This window comes from Quercus robur, chromosome 5, assembly GCF_932294415.1.
Source record: "Quercus robur chromosome 5, dhQueRobu3.1, whole genome shotgun sequence".
In the NCBI taxonomy this organism is placed as follows: domain Eukaryota; kingdom Viridiplantae; phylum Streptophyta; class Magnoliopsida; order Fagales; family Fagaceae; genus Quercus; species Quercus robur.
The window spans coordinates 11,023,345-11,041,320 of record NC_065538.1 but is presented as its reverse complement, the minus strand read 5'-3'; the positions used below and the strand labels follow the sequence as shown (position 1 = coordinate 11,041,320).

The 17,976-nt window shown below is 34.9% G+C and overlaps 1 protein-coding gene across 1 annotated transcript; it reads right to left on the bottom strand.

The window, feature by feature from the left end:
- Positions 1 to 10,874: 10,874 nt before the first annotated feature.
- LOC126727786 (receptor-like protein 15) lies at positions 10,875 to 15,360 on the bottom strand. The gene is made up of 6 exons (XM_050433701.1): positions 15,189 to 15,360; positions 14,803 to 14,877; positions 14,547 to 14,696; positions 13,218 to 13,918; positions 11,120 to 12,408; positions 10,875 to 11,088 (listed from the first exon to the last, which is right to left on the bottom strand). The coding sequence occupies exons 1-6, from the start codon at positions 15,358 to 15,360 to the stop codon at positions 10,875 to 10,877; spliced, it is 2,601 nt and encodes an 866-aa protein (XP_050289658.1).
- Positions 15,361 to 17,976: the final 2,616 nt, after the last annotated feature.

Below are 17,976 nucleotides of genomic sequence, written 5' to 3'. Positions count from 1 at the left end.
CGATGAATGGTGAGCTGACTGAAGCTTATTCAAAAATCAGATTTCTTGAGCTACAGGTAGTGCAAGCAAATGCCAAGATAGAGAGGGTATCCACAAAGAAGCTAGATGATGTTATTTCATCTCAAAAACATTTCTCAGACAAGTCCGGGTTGGGATATACCAGAGGGAGTAGCTCATCGGCCAATGTCACCAAAGAAGTGAAGTTTGTGAAGGCCAGAGAGCCAGTTGTAGTTGCCTCTACTCCTGAGAAAGTAAAGGATGAAACGAAGAAGAATGTGGTTGACCAACGAGTGCTGAACAAGCCTCGTAACCAATCAGTGGCCAGAACTGAAGCCAAAGGAAGATTACCTCCAAAATCACAAAGAAGTTCAAGAACGAACCATGTATGCCATTATTGTGGACTTCAAGGGCACACCAAACCTAATTGTCATAAGTTGAGAGCATTTGAACAATACTAGGGATCAAAGGTCAAGAGGACCAAGAGATGACAGGAAGAATTGGACTGTTGGGCAACCATGAAGCAAAATGAAGATTCTGGTGTGATGGATGTAATGAAGATGATTGAGGCATTCACCACATGTTTGGCGAACTTCAACAGTAGGTTTAAAGGTCACAATTCACGTGCCCAATCCTATAGGGATATCACCCCGAACGCACGTGATGTGTGAGTGAAGAGGGGTACTCATGCATGATTTTCTCCCATGTCCATGCTCAATACTTCTAATGCTTAGGATCATAGGTTCATGCATCATATCATGCATTGTTTTCTATTTATAGCATGTCTTTTTTTACAAGTTTTTTTTATGTGTTCTTTCAATTCTTGCTCTATTTTTGAGTGTGTTCAAAATTCAAAAACCCATAAAAATTGAAAAATCTTCAAAAATTTGATCGCTTGTCTTTGTGCATATCACATGTGAGTTTGGCCTAGTACCTTCGTATTAATGGTGTAGTGCATTTTTGAGCTTAGCTTGTTTCTATATGCACATCTATCTGTGTGGAAGAAATCTTGAAAACTATGCGTGATTGTTGTAAATAGATCTTCAAGCTTGTCATGATTGATTGGTTAATTGTCTTGATGGTTTTGATACTTACATAGACTTGTGCCTATATCTCTTCCCACGTTATTTTTTTATGTTTTTGCAATTGAGCTCTCCAAATGTAAATCTCAAAGTGAAAAAGAGATATTGAGCTGCAAAAGCCTATTGCACATACTAGTATTTGACTAGGGAAAAGGGAAAGCGACTTTCGTATTGAAATGTATGGTGCTCAAAAAGCCAAAGGCTAATCCTCAATGTTGAAAGATCAAAAATTTCAAGCACCGATCTTAAAAAGAGATGTATTTATCCAAAAAGGATCAAATGTCATGATTTATGTAGAAGCCAAATGAAAAGCTTCTTAGTTGTGTAATCAATTTGTGGGAGGTTATATATGTGCATTTCTATAATTGAGATTGATCACTTGACTTAGTACTAGTTGTGTATGACTTGATTGAATTGATCATCGAAGTTTCACTCTGGTCTAAGGACTATTTCACACTTGATACTCACCCACAACACACAAGACTTTGATTCAATAAATGCTTATCTCATTTGTGTGATTGTACATGTTCAAATGTGATGTGTATGCTCAAGTACTTGATGATCAAACCCAAAAAGATTTTTGAGTGTTTTATTTGTTTTTGAAAGTGATTTTTTACTTTCATGCTTTTAGTTTTTTTTTTCAAAATGCATTTTTGTGTTTTTCATCAAAAACTGGTTCAAAGGCTGTTTCGCAAGAAGCTCACGACTTTAAGCTTCCCGCGAAAGGTGCTTGAGGGAAATCAAAAGTTATATTTTTCATACAGAAACTCTCGCTACTGCCTCACGAGTATCTCGTGACTAACCTCTTCTCATGAAATGGCTTTTAGGCAAAAACTGAATTTTTCTCAAAATCACACAGAAACTTTCGCGACTATCTCATGCCTAATTCATGACTAATAGCTTTTCGCGAAAGCATTTGTGCTTCAGTGGCTCTTCTCGCGACTGTTTCGCTACTATCTAACTCGCGAAAAACGCGTGTTTTCAGTTTTTATGTAGCAGATGTGACAGTTTTTCAAATTTTTTCACTTCCCTCGCACAAGTCTCTCGAACCCCTTTCAACCCAAATCACTATTTCATTCAAACCCCATCATTTTCAAGCAAAATCTCTGCAAAATCTTTTCAAGGTATGTGTTTCTAACACTATTTTCATCTTTTATTTTCGGATTATGCAGAATTTGTGCTTAGGGTTTTTGAAAATTGGGAATTTTTGAAAATTGGGTTGGGTTTCCTATTTTTGTGAAAATGTTTTCATGTTCCTGATTGGGCTTAGTCCCATTTGGTGTTTGTGCATCTGTGTTGGCCCCTTGTGGTAGTTCTAACATGTATTGAGGCATTTTTTCACTATGTTCATGCATTCTCCATATTTGTTGTGCACTGTTGCATTCAAGGTGCTTGACAGAATGTCTTAGTGACATTTCTGTGTTTGTTTTGAACTCAAGTGAGTTCCTAAGGTTTAGTTCTTATCATGTTTACTCTTGTCTACCTTTTTTGTCAGTGCTCGTGTGTGTTACACACTTTGTTTACTTCGTGCATCAATGCCATGCATTGCACACACTAGGCACTCTCTAGGGCCCCTCTAGGCACCCCTTATGCATCTTAAGATGCACACATATGCACAAGAACATGCACTGCCTATGCACACACAAACACACTCACTCTATTCATGCATTCTGATTATATTTACATGCTCTAACATTGTTAGCATGTTGGTTATGTCTGGTTGCTCTATTTTAAGTGTGATATGTTCTGTTTTGAGATGTTTTCATTTTTGCTTGATCTAACATGAATTTAATCAATTTTTGCTCTGCTTTGTGGTGTTGTTCTTGGTTCTTTTTTGTGATTGTGTTACTTTGCACAGATGGCTCCTACTAAACATGCAGCCACCAAGAAGCCATCTTCCAAACGCGCACGCACTGACTCTGCTCATTTCAAGTCTGCTGATGCTGATATGAAGTTTAATGATTGCTACAAGGGCGCAACCATTATCATGGAAAGGGTGGTCAATTTAGAATCCCTTGTGGGCACTTTCATCCCTAAGGTGTTCAAAGAAAGGACATGGACCAAACTCTTGAACCCGATTATGGTTGTCTATTCAAAAATCATAAGGGAGTTCTTCTCCAATGCTACTATAGACGGAGATCGTATCGAGTGCTGGGTAAGGCACAAAGAGTTTGTGATTACAAGGGAGATCATCCAGGATTTTTTGGAAGTTCGTCCAACCTCACAGCCAATTGTAGTGCTGTATGAGGATAGGTTGGGATCTACTTATGAGATGATAAGGACACTTGGTGGCACACTGAAGAAATCATCCATGAACACAATACCATTTTCACCGGAAATGAGAGCTTTGGCATATGTGATGATCCACAACTTATATCCGGTCACCAACGTCACCACTTTATCTACTCCAAGGACAAGATTTTTGTATGATCTCTTTACCCACAAAGAGATAGATATTTGTGGACATATCTTCCATGTGTTGAAGAAGAGTATTGAGAAGTAGAATTCAAGAACTGTAATGTCATTTCCCTCACTAATTATGGGACTAATTGCGAAGACAAAGTTCAAATTCTCGAGTGGTCGGACAGTAGTTCAGAGGGACTATCCCATTGGTGCACACACAGTCAATAGGAGCACCACTCATATCAAAGGCTCCAAAACTGGTGTACACACGATACCACAGAATCGTGTTGAGGACGAGGGTGGAGATACAGAGGAGGATATTGATAGATTCACTTCCACTCTAGAATCATCAGCACAACCATCTTCCTCAGCACCAGCATGGGGACCAGATAGATTTGATTGCATTCTGGCCAGAGTTGAGTAGATGTACACAATGCTGGATTCCCATGTACAACATATTGCAAACCAGTTCACTTATGTTCAAGGACAGATCACAGCCTTATCTACTCAGATAGAGGAGTTATCTGTCGATCATGGTTCTGACTTCGAGTCCGAGGCATTCTAGCCTTTTGGCCATTCTGGTCAAAAAGGGGGAGAAAATTTTGAGGGGGAGCTAAGGGAGAGCCTGCATAGTAAAAGAGGGAGTTTGAAAAGCTAACACATAAACATAGTTGTTTTGGTTTAAACTGTTTTTAGTTTTTATAACTAATAGTTCTTGTTTATGTTTTTACTGATTTTTGTAAAGCTTTAGTACTCTATGGTTTAATATTCAGTATTTTTTTTTGTTTGTGACTATCTCAATGCTTTTGTAGCATTTTTTCCTGTACTTATAGATAAGGTTAAAATGTCTTGAGTACTTCACACTTGTGCCCTTAGTAGGATTGTTCCTAGATGCATATACTTCGTGTATGTTGCATTGGTTGTGTGATTGGACATGCAAGTAATCATAAGTGATTGCTTCGTTGTACATGTCTGGATGAACATTTACTTGTTATATGTTCATTGGAGTCATTCTTTAATGACTGCCCTTTTTTGATCAAGTGTTGGTTTGCATGATATCTATTGTTTACATACTTGATTGCTCTATGCTTGCTCTTGTTCATACCTTGTGTTCAACTTGTCATAAGCTTAATGAAAGTTTTGTTTATGTGCGAGTGTTTCAGGTTACAGGTATAAATTGCAAGTGCTTCACAGTTTCTAGATTAGGTGTGAGTGAGTTTTGCCATTGTTCCCAAACTCACGTTTAACTCTAGAGTCTGTTGTTAGGGGTTTTGTCACAGAATAGCCAAAGAAGGAGATTGTAAAGTTGTGATTTACAAATATGTATTTTGTTGGCTTTTATTCCATGCCAAATTTGATTGTAAATTTTATTCAATCTTTTGTACCCTGTATTTGTTGTGGGAATTTATTATAAGGGTTGTGTGATAGTGAGAGAGAGTGTGACGACTCAAGCTATTGAAGACTGAAGAGTTTTCGCGGGTATATCGTGACTAAGCATCTTGCGAAAGGAAGCATGTGCCTTGCACATGTCTGGAATGCGAAGAGTCAGGCTAGATGAAGACAGCTGTGTCTCGCGAGTATCTCGCGAGTAAAGCCTTCCCGCGAGACATTCTGTTCTGCCAGCCTGTCTAGTCTGATACACACTTTTTGTGCCTACACTATTTATGCACATATTACCCACAAATGTAAGAGAGAGTTTGAGAGAGAAAACCCTAGCTAAAACACTTGAGAGTTAGAAATTGTTCATCCAACAATTCTCTACACATTTGTTTGTGGAATTTCCTCATCTCCTACCTTTCCATTTTCATACCATTGAGAGGTCAATAGCACAAACACTTACCACACCTTTTGAGAGTGTCCAGCGAGGTTTTGGTGCTGCTGGGAAACATTGGAAGAAGCCAAGGATGGCAGATGCAACATAGAGCTTGTTGCGGGATCCGGAGAGCTAGACAAGACATGGTTCCAAGAAGCCTTGTTGGAGTAGGAGCTTGGTGGGCTTAGGTATAGAGGGTAGATTAGGCTTGGAGAGTCTCTTGCTTACCCATGTATCCCAATTGATTGTCTAGTAGATCGATTTTCGCTTGGAGGGCGACAGAGAAGTTTTTCGCCGAGTTCTTCGGTTTCCTCTTCGATAACACGTCTCGGTGTTATCTGTATTTGCATCTCTCGTCCCTACTTTTGTTCATTTCATTTTACTGTTGTGTTGCTTTAAATATGGATTAGAGTAGCTCTTGTGTTTGTATGCTTGTGTTTACACTATTCCGCACTTAATATTAAGTTAGTGTAAAATCAACCAAGCCGTACTTTGAATTAGGGATCTAAACAAGCTCTTGTGTTTTCACACATTTTGAGCTTTCAAGCTCCACTTCAAACTTCTTGGTCTTTTCAGGCAAGAAATTGTTCTCAAATCGCAGTGCTCCAATGGTTTGATTAACTTCATCAAACTTTGTGGAGAGCTTTTCTCGATCATGTTCCACTTCACTTAGCTTCTTGGTGCCTAGCCTATACAATTCCTCATGCTTTTCAGAGAACTTGTACAGGTTTGCATAGACTGTATGGATGTCATCCTGTTCATCCATTTTCTCAAACTTGGACTCCACCGAGCCCTCTTCTTCATCTACCTCTTCAAAAATCCCCTCAGTAGGATTCACTATGGCAGTGAAAGCATTTAAGATTCCCTCATCATCATTGTCATCTAAATCATCCTCAGGCTCGGTGTCACTCAAGGTAGCAGCAAGGGCCTTGCTTATCCTAATAGTCTTGTGTAAGGGACATATTTTTATGTAATTAGCTTATCTTTTAACAAAACGCACTTTACTTGTATTTAGGTAAATCTAAGTAGGTTTAAGATGAGCATTACAAGAGGTTACATTGAAGACATGAAGATTACTTAAGAACTACTCAAGAAAAGTGCAATTTGCAAGTCTCGATACCTCCTCGACAGAAGCTTGATATGCCGAGATTCATTAAAGCTCGACACATGTCTCGATCTATTGAGCTTATGGGATTCAGACTATAGCCAGCAACGTTTTTATTCTAAAAGGCTATTTGGTTATGGGTTTGTATAATCCTTATAAGACTAGGAAAACCCAAGGTTTGTGGGTTTGTATAATCCTTATTGAACTAGGAAACCCCTAGGTTTGTGTAAACCTATTTGGAATAGAAGAGCCCATTAAGCTCTTATTTAAAGGAGGTGGAAAAAGAAAAACCTAACCCTAGAGAGCTTTATAAGGTTTTCTTTTTGAAACCCTAGCCTTCTCCTATAGAAGAAAAAGTTCTTGCTGCATTTCTTGTATGCCTTTAGGTTCTGTAACCAAGCAAAGTCTCTCACACCATCATTGAAGATCTTATTGGTGTTTCTATGTGAAGTTGTTGAAAATCAACTACATCAATCAAAGGGTAGATTCTTAGGAGTGGTGACCTTAAATTCATCCGGTGGAGTTTTGCCTCGATGGTTTTCTCCATTCGTAAACAAATCACCTGTGTCAAATTTATTTTTCACTGCATTTCACTTAGTTGATGATTTGTTTGTGCTACCACACTTATTGCATGAAATTGAATCTAATTAATTTCACTTAGCTAATTAATTGATTAATTTACCAAAGGGGTCAATGCATTCTTGTCCTATCATCTTGAGATAAGTTGGACATTCTTATTTCATATGTCCAAAACCTTGACATTCAAAGCATTTTGGTTTGGAGGGAATGGTGTACTGACCGCCTTCCTTAGCATCCTTCTTTCCTCTATCTTGGCTCTTGAATTGAGAAGAGCTGGATTGCTTTCGGTCCTTGTCGAATCCTTTTGCATTGGCATTCTTCATAAACTTCTTGAATTGCCTAGTGATATAGGATTTCATCTTGAAATCTTCATCATCAGAAGACTCATCGGTCTCATTGTGTTTGGCCTTTAGTGCCATGCTTTTGCTCTTGCTTTTGCTTGGTTTCCCAATTCTAGTTAAACCCAATTCATTGGTTTGCAAGTTGCCAACCAGCTCTGTCAAAGGAATTTTGTCAATGTCCTTTGATTCTTCAATAGCAGTGATCTTGGCATGGAATCTCTCAAATAGAGATCTGAACACCTTTCTTACAACCTTGGGTTCGGGAATAGTTTCCCCAAGATTAAAGGTAGAGTTGACTATGTCCTTCAGCTTGGCATAGAACTCGTCAAATGACTCATCTTTCGACTCATCTTCCTCCATCTTAATCTCTTCAAAGCTCGTAGTAAGCCTTTGAAGTTTTGAATCCTTGACAGCCTTAGTCCCTTCATAGGTTGTCTGGAGGATAGTCCATGCTTCCTTAGCAGTTTCAATAGAGGATATCTTCTTGAATTCCTCATTGGTGACCGCACTGAATAAAGCATTCAATACTCTGCTGTTGAAGTTTGCTGCTTTGATCTTGGCATCATCCTAATCAACTGGTGCTTCCTTTGGCTTAGTCCAGCCAATCTCCACAGCTTGCCACACATTCTCATCTAAAGACTGCAAGAAAGCTCTTATGTGTACTTTCTAGTGTGCATAGTTAGTGTCATCAAATAAAGGAGGTATAATTAGAGATTGCCCTCTATCCATGACAAATAGGGGTCAATGGATCACACAGCAAATATTAACCATAATCAGAGTGTGCCCACTCTGATACCACTTGATAGGCCAAGAATGTATTAACCCCTTTAGTAACTTAATCAATTAATTAACCAATTAAAATTAATTAGATTCAATTACATGCAATAAGCATGGTAGCACAAACAAATCACTAACTAAGTTAGATGCAGCGAAAAATAAATTTGACACAGGTGATTTATTTACAAATGGGGAAAACCACCAAGGCAAAATCCCACTGCGTGAATTTAAGGTCATCACTTCCGAGAATCTACTATTATCAAAACAAACGGTTACAAGTAAAAGGAATCTCAGTACCTAATACCAACTTACAGTTGAACCCTTACCACAATACCCAATTGGACTTGTAATGTAGCAGTAATCTCTCCTTTCAATGCACGAATCCCAGTACATGACTAACCAATGATGCACGGATCCCAGTACGTGACTGACACACCAACTTGGGGAAGGTGTTGGCTACATAGTTCTTTAGTTCATCTAACAATGAAGATCAAGAAGCTCCTTGGTTACAAAACCCTTAGCGCAAAGACATAGTAGATTCTTCTAAAGAAAATATGATGAACTATGGCAAATTCTGTCTCGGGTCACAATTTGCATGCACAATGACTTTGCATCAAGTTGCATCACCTTTGATAGCCCTTAAAATAATCCTTATATATGTCTAAGGTTGTGAGAAATGAAACCCTAAACAAATACACATAGATATGCATGAAATTAGATCTGGAAATTTGAATTTCATAATTCTTGACAAATACAGCTTCTGTCGAGCAGCTATCAAGCTTCATCATTAAACCTTGATGGATATGGATCTGTCGAGCTTTAATGAACAACACTTCTTCACTTGCTTCTTGAACAGATTTGCATAGCTTCAATACTAAACTTGAACTCTTGTTCCTTGAAGTACTAAACCCATCCTAGATCTACTCAATTACAAGTACGTTTTGTCAAAAGATTAGCCAATTTACATAACATATGTCTTTAACAATATCCACATATGTCCTAACACACTTATTTTAGGACCACAACCTTTCCCTCAATTATTTTATGTGATATATTTATGATTGGGTGTTTATCACTTTCATATGGACCAATCATTTTTTCTCCACCACTCACAGTCAATCAAATAGGATAGTTGTAACTAAAGGTGTGGTAAAAGTTGTGGTTCTAGAATTATTAATTTACTACACCAAAGAACTGTGAAAAGATTCTCCATATTAGTAGTTCTTAGAGCACTCATACCATCTTATCCAAAAGTTACCGTCTATTTTAGAATAAAAACCTACTTTTTTAAGTTAACAATTTTTGAAAATACTCACATTTGACTATCTATTATATACTTTATCTTATTAAATATCAAATTTTCTTATTTTTTTTATTCATTTCTCTTCTTCCACACATAACAACGATGACCATCCACTCTCTTTATTCACCCCCATGAAATGCAAAGAAATAATAATAAATAGATTTGAATAAGTTACAGCGCCTCTCTTTTTTTAAAAAAAAAGGAAAAAAAAGAAATAGAAAAAAAAGAGAGGTTACAGTGCCTCCTAAATTTGGACAAACATAGTAGCAAAATACTATTTTGCGTAACTAGTTCTTGATCAGATGCGAGTGATTTTTGGGCTTCATTAGATATATTTTGGGATTTATTCTATTATAGCATACCTTATGCAAATGCTCTTATAAGTTGGAGTTGAGTAGGCTTGTTTTCAGGTATCATGTCTTTGCTATTGGAAAATAGAGAATGTTATGTTCTCTCCTTCAAAACTAGAGATTTTGGAAGAATTGGGATTAATTTGGGGGCAAAATCCAAATAGAAATGGGTTGCCCTGTTAGACTCAGTCTAAGTGAAATTTTTTAGTTAAAAAATGTGTCATATCATTTTAAAGAAATTATGTTATTATTTTGTTAAAGTACTTGTAGGGGGAAAAAACTAAAATAAGTTAATGGAAGGATTAATAGTTTTGATTTATGAAACTTAAGGGACTATAAGCGCTTAGTAGATAAACTTTAGGGATCAATAATATTTTTTGGCCATTTTAATTTTTCAACATTCATTTTACCATACATTTGTGTTTGTTTAGACTAAAAATATTTATCAAAATGTATTTTCTTTCATTTATCAAAATATATTTATCAATAACACACACACACACACACATAACCACACTAGAAACATTAGGAGGTGGTGCTAACCAGTTGAGTTACAAGACTATATATTGGCTTTTTTTTAATTTGTAGTTTAATTGAAAATGTTGGTTAATCACTTCATGTAAAATTGTATAATCTTTTTCAAAGAACCATACGGAAAAAATTGTATAATCTTTTTTAAAGAACCATACCACAATCATTAGGCCATAGGGCTAGTAATTAAATAATTTTTAATTCATCGAAGTGATATGTCATAGCTTAATATATCACCAAAATAATCATATTAATTCTATCAATTTACATTGTATGCTTTTTTTTCTTTTTTCTTTCCTCATGACTTATAATATAACTGTAACTATTTTTCACAATGTAAATGATATTGTATACAACAAAATAAATACTATACATGTGACATATAAAAAACATTCCACAAGTTATTTTAAAATGAAATTATAACATACCCGCAGATAACATTGGCCAGTGACAAGAATTACAATACAAATGAAAAAGTGCAAGTGAACTCTTTCATAATAGAGCATGATAACAGTTATTCATAACCAAACTACACTTACACATAAGTATTTATCAATACTATCACTAACGATTTCGATGTAAATAGAGTACATCTAATGACACGTACGGTTTAGCAGCTTTAGAGAATTTAGAGCAAAATGGCGATACCAGTACATTCGATCCTCAACCAAGTTAAAGCATCGTTGCCGCCAATGAGGATTAATATAAAGAATACTGATCACACCGAAAAAGAAAATAATGTATGATACCCAAAAACTTGCATAGAAGAATAGAAGATCGGATTCGTAACGTTTTCCCCCCACTTGCCTTTAAAGATTTTTGTGGTGATTGAGGTGACTCATCATTCTCAGTGCAACTTTTCTTTAGCGGTGGACCGCAAAGAAATGGATTTCCTTCATAGCTACTATTTTCAAATGTTCCAAATTGTGCTTTAAAGTCTGGAAGTTTACCTGATAGGTTATTGTGAGCCACATTGAAAATTTTGAGAGAGTTCAAATTAATAAATGCTGAAGGAATTTCCCCACTCAAATTGTTGTGAGAAAGGTCTAAACTTTCCAACACAGTCAAATTTGAGAAAGTTTTTGGAATAGGACCTGTCAAGTGATTGTGAGACAAGTTCAGTCCACGAATGGAAGATAACTGTCCTAGTTTTGGCGGGATTTCACCTATTAGCTTGTTTAATGACAAATCCAGTATAGACATCATACCAAGGATGCGACCTTTGTACAAATCATGCCTATATTTTGTCACAATCTCAACCTTAACTTGTTCATAGACATTCCTCCTAAAAGAACTTACTTCATAGAAGTCAAAACCTTCGATTTGAAAATCCCTATTTAGAAGAGATTTATATGGTAGGGAAAAACCTCTTATCCCAAGATAAATGTATGTATAAAAAAGATAACTAGCAGCTGGCTTCCCAAAGGATATGTTGTTAAAGCAGTACGGTATTGTCCCAGAAAAAAAGTTATTGGAAAGATCCATTATGCCTATCCTCTTTAACCGACACAACTGCTTTGAAATCACACCACTAAAATGATTGCCACTTAACGAAAGCACTTTTAAGTTGGAAAGTCCATCAATTTCATCAAGGATGCTGCCGATAAAGTGATTATCTCTAATGTCCAACGTCACATGAGATGATGAATTTAGAATAGCTTTTGGTAATGACCCTGTGAGTTTGTTCCCTTCCAAAAGTACGTGTGTAACATCTCGTAGATTCAAGCAAGAAGGTAATAATCCTGAAAGCAAGTTATGAGAAAGGTTTATTATATTAGATGAAGGTAGTCCACATGGAATCTGGCCTTCAAAAGAGTTGCTGCTCAAGTCAACAACATCTAATGGTGACGTACTACCATTTACTATCCCTAGAGGAATTGTACCTGTCATGTGGTTGTTGCCAATATTAAGGAGCTCCCATACCTTTAGGGGTACAACTGGAAGAGCGCCTGTGAAATTGTTATTTTGCAATTCTAAAGAAAACAAGGATAGGTTGAAGTGCTTTGAGAAAATTTCACCATGAAAGTTATTATTAGAAAACCTCAAAAATTTCAAGGAAGTGCAATTGGCAACCAATTCCATTGGTACCTCTCCATAAAAATTATTGAAGGACAAGTCCAAAAGCATGGGCGGAGCCATGTTGAAGGGTGGGGGGGGGCCATGGCCCCCCCAAAATTTTGAAAATATATATATAATTATTTTAATGTTTTCAAAATTTAGTCTACAAAAATAAGAGTTGGCCCCCCTAAGTATTTGAATTAGTCCAATGATGCTTTAAAAAAAAAAAAAAAAATTGGTCTAATAGATATAGGGACAACTTTATTTTTCGTAATTTTATTTTTTATTGTAAAATGTGCCTTTATATCTGTTAAATATTTGAAAAAGTTTGGCACCAAACATGTTTAAATTTATCTTTTTCAACCTGTTATATGGCGATTAACAAGTCATTGACTCATTAAAAAATTATTGTCACTAAAACTACACATGAAATGTCTCTTTAGTTGCCACAGAATGAGTCAAAGCAAAATAGTTTCAAATATGTTTGGAGCCTAATTTGTTCCTCCAAGTTTTGGATCATTCTTGTTTTTGAAAATTACATTAGTTCGATTGAATAATTTTACTTACATTAGTATAAAATTTGTTAACTTTTATAGAAAATGAAACTTTTTAAGAATTTCACTATGACAATTGTGAAAATGTATTTTATTAATTTTATGAAAGATAGCCATCAAACATAATTTTGATTGAAAATATTAAGCTCTTTTTTTGTTGGGTGTGTGTATATATATAACTTATCAAATAAAAAAGTGTGTGTATATAAGAAAAAAAGCATGTGTATTTATGTGTGTGTATGGGGTTGTCTTAATAAATATATTAGTGTTGCAACTTGGCCCCTCCAAACAAAAATTCCTGGCTCCGCCCCTGTCCAAAAGCCATAAATTACTCATGTCACCTATTGAGGATGGAAGATTACCTTCAAATTGATTTTGGGATAAATTTAGATATTCTAACTTTGGAATCCACTTTCTGATATTTTCTTGAAGTTTCCCATCGAAGTGATTGTCTGAGAGATCCAACCAACGAAGATTCATGTAGTGATCTGACGGCAAATGAAACTCGCCCGTGAAAGAGTTACTTCGAAGATTTAACCATTGTATTCCAGTATTGTTTTCAAGCAACCATATGGGGAAGCTTCCATTCAATTTACTGTGAGAGATATCAACGACTTCCAATTCATGTTGGTCCAAGAGAAACTTAGGAAAGTTGTCAGTAAGCTTATTGAGATTACATTTAGATAGTACTAGGACCTTTAATTGAAACAGAGGGTCCCAACTGTGATTCTCAGTTTCTATATCAAGTTTGTTGTTATCACTAAAAAATTGAATCACCTTAAGCTTGGAGTGATTAGCAAATAAGCTGAATGAGAATAAACCTTCAAAAAGATTATAACTCAGATCAATGTACTCAAGGGATGTTAGGCTGGCTATTGGAGATGAAGACAAGTTTCCATTGAACCAGTTGCTAGATATATCCAAGTACGAAAGAGATGTCAAATTGTTTAGGCACGAAGGAAGCATCCCTTCAAAGTCATTACCAGCAAGCTCTATCTCTTCAAGTTTCTTCAGCGCACAAAACTCTATCAAAAGCAATAAAAGATTAGTGGGGTCTATCCTAAACTTGTGCCTCCGAAAGAATCAACAACACAATCTAATTAATATATGAAATCACGCTATTGCTTCAATAAGATTTGAAGCTTAAGAAGACAATTTTAAGTCAAATATTCTCTTATATTTCGATATCAATTTAATATTGTTTAAATAAATTTCTATATTATAAGTTTTTACTTAAGATTCATTACTTTTGTCTTTTAGACACAAACTTACTAATTAAAGTTTTGTATTCATGTTATGTTAATATCTTATTTATAACCAAGTTTTGTACTACTATAGGACCAAAATTATGGAACCTTATTCTATACGGCTGCTTTTTGGAAAATTGGCTCAATTATGATATAACAAATGGTTGAGTCGGTCTTCTGGAATTAAAATGAAATTTTTTTATTTTTTATTTTTATTTTTGAGTAAGTGGGGAGTATAATAAATTAATAATTTCTAGATTCAGAAAAAAGTGGATGGTCGAATGTTATGCTTCCAAGTTGCAGCTAATGAGGATTGATCTATATCAAGTTATCAACTATTCTCTTTTACTTGTCCTCACACTCCTAATCAAAATTGTAAAAACACGATTTCATAGCAGATTCTTACCTGAAGTGTTTAATCTTCCATTGAGTCCATTATTATAAGATAATGATATAGCCTTGAGAGAAGATAACGCTCCGATATATGGATTAATGCTTTCAGTGAAATCATTTTCACTCAAATCTAAAATCTCCAAATTGCTGAAATTTGCCATATCTACCAAGAGAATTGATGATAGTAGTATTAGGAGAAAGTCTTTAAAATGGCTTCCATTAAGGCAATTAATTGAAGGAAAATCATTAAAAATAGATGGAATGTTTACCCTTGAATGGTAGGCTTCCATTAAGACCATTCAATCTCAAGATGAGGACCTTCAAGTTGCTTAGATAACTCAGTTCTACATCACCGGTGGATATTCATATATCAGATTGAAACCAATACTACAGAAGAAGGATCTAGCAGAACTAAACACATTCTGATTTTGGAATGGACAAAAGTGCTGGATAAAATGTTCAATGGATATTGAAAGCTTACTACTACTATCATTTGCATATATCAAAAGCATTAGGCATTGCATTGAAGAATATTGTGCTTTTAAACTCGAAGAGAGTGAATGTTGATAAAAGTAAATATTTCTTACAAGATTTTCAGTTATATCTAAACTTTTCCATGGTATTCTTGGTGAAGAAAATTTAGATATGCAAGTACTTTGGCTAGAAAGAGGCCACATGCTATTGAAACTTAGATCCAGAAATTTAAGAACTGGGAGGGCACCTAAGGATCTTAAAATTTTGTTGTCAAAGTTGTTATCTCTTAAATTTAAATGTGTTAGTTTGCTCAGTTTAGAAAAACAATTCAATTTTGGGAAAAAAAAATCCATTGTCAAATTTATCAACAAAATGCGGAAAGTCATTCTCAAATTAAATTTGTCAAGAATCAAATATGTTTCTAAAAAAGATATATATATTTTTCTGGATAGGTGTGAAGTTTTATGATTGTAAGCCATAGGTATGCACTTTTATCGCAATTGTATGAATCTGCTTTTCTTATTTACGAAGCCAAGAGCAAGACCAACTCTACATCAAAGCCCAATGTTATTATAGGTGTTCAGTAGTAGCTGTTGAAGAAAAGATAAAGCACGATAAAAGTATTCACATCAACTCATGCAAATAATTCTATCTATCTTAGTATAAGAATCTAATTTTTCTATTTTACATACTTTTCAAAACATTTCACATCATATTATCTATTTTACATTAGATTACATTAAAATATTAATTTTTATTGATTTAAATTTTTTTTCTTCAAACATAATAACTATCACCTATTCTCTTTTTTTAGTCTTGGGATACGTAAAGAAAGAATAAAAGAATATATGTAAAGTGAATAGTGTTAATGTAAATTTACACAATTATTGTAATAACTTTGTAAATTTAGAAATTTTTAACTTGACTGATATGGGTGATTTTGGGAAATGAATATGTAAAAGGGCAAGGATTTGCAAGTCCTGCAATGGTGGATGTGACATCAGTCCAATTAGTGTCTCTCTCTCTCAAAATATGCAGGACATGCTGCAATCAAAGTTGCAGTATGTAAAATTGATACATTTTTCTATTTTATGGGGGGAGAAACTTGTTTTTAACCTTTGTTGTTTATAGGGGGAGTTGTCTCTATTTTCTATAGAGTTGAATTGTTTTGTGTTTCCTTGATTTTCTATTTTCTCTTATCCTTTGTTCTGTATATTTACTATCTACTCTTTGTTTGAGTTATCTTTATCAATACGTGACAAAAAGGGGGAGAAATAAATGAAATTTGAAAGGTTTTTAACTGTTTTTATTTAGGGGAGATAAAATTGTTTTTGTAAGGGGGAGAAAATAAAATTTTTTGATGTATCTAACTTAGGGGGAGAGTTAGTTTGCATATTTGTTATTTGCTTTAATTTGATTATTTATTGTTTATATGTCTTTCTTTCCACACATGCGGTGATGTGTTTTTTAGAGTGTTTTCAAGAAAGACAAGTACATTCTGATCAAGACCTTCTACCTCTTATTACAACTTCTGGGTTAGGAGTCTTAGATTGGGATTTGTGATATATTTGAGCATTTTATTGTATTGGGTAGTTCTTGTATTTGAGTATTTCATTTTGTATATGAGATTTGTCACGGATTGCCAAAGGAGGAGATTGTTAGGTTCTAAAAGTTTAAAACAATTGGCAAACCATGAACACAAAGTTGTCTAGATATAGATCCTAGAGTCTATAGGTATTATTAGATAATGCTCAAGGTGATTCAAGTCAAGATTCAAGAATATACAAGTTGTAGAAAGAAGTATTCAAAAACTGCCTGGTTCGATCGATCGAAAGACAAGCTTGACCAATCAAAACACGTATCTGTAGAATTTTAAGTTCGGCCCAACAGCAGTTCAAGCCCAAAAAGGATTAGAGTTTCAGATCTACTTCTTCTAATATATAAAGGAAACCCTAAGCACATTTTTATAAGGCTTTTCAGAGAGAGAAGAGTGTGCCTCCTTTGTATCTAGGGTTTTGTACCCAAAAAGTTCTCTCATGTCTTCTACCGGTGTTGCAGAAGTTACTGTCTTCTACTTTGTATGATATGATTGTTTTGTTTTAACTTAGATCTAAATAATAAACCTAAGTATTCACTTGGTTAATTAATTAGGTTAAACAATCTAGTTTATAAGGATCTAAAACCTAACAAAACGTAAATTTAAGTGCACCAGCTTGCTCATTTTAGACAAACAATTGGATTCTATAAAAAAAACATATTCAACCAATTGTTAAATCAATGAAGACAATGGGAAAGGAGTGTCATAACATGTTATTCAATTGTTTGTGAATGATCAGTTGTTTGTGAGTTCAAGTTGCAACCAATTAGATCTATTCTATATCAACCTTTCACTTTCCCTTGTTTTTACACTCCTATTCAATTTTGGAAGATTAACAAATTGTCAAATTCGATTTCATAGTAGATTCTTACATCGAATGGGTAAAATTCCATCAAGTCGATTAGAATATAATGATGGAGCCTTGAAAGAAGATATTGCTCCAATATATGGAGTGATACTTCCAGTGAAAGAATTTCTACTCAAATCTAAAATCTTCAAACTGCTGAAGTTTGCCATATGTACAAAGAGAATTGAAGATAGATAGTGTAAAGAGAAAAAATTTAAAATGGCTCATTGGCTTATACTAAAAGAACTTACTTATCACAAGAAAATTTTTCTTGCAGTTAAAATGGATGATGGAATGTTTACCCTTGAATGGTAGGCTTCCATTAAGACCATTTCCTTGCAGGATGAGGACCTCCAAGTTGTTTACATTAACCAGTTCTATGTCATCGATAAAGAGATATATACTTGTCAAATTGAAACTAACAGTGCAAATGGAAGATCTAGTAGAATAAGTTAACACATTTCATATTGAAGCCACACTACCACAATCATTTACATATATCAAGCATTTTGTTATTTTTAACAT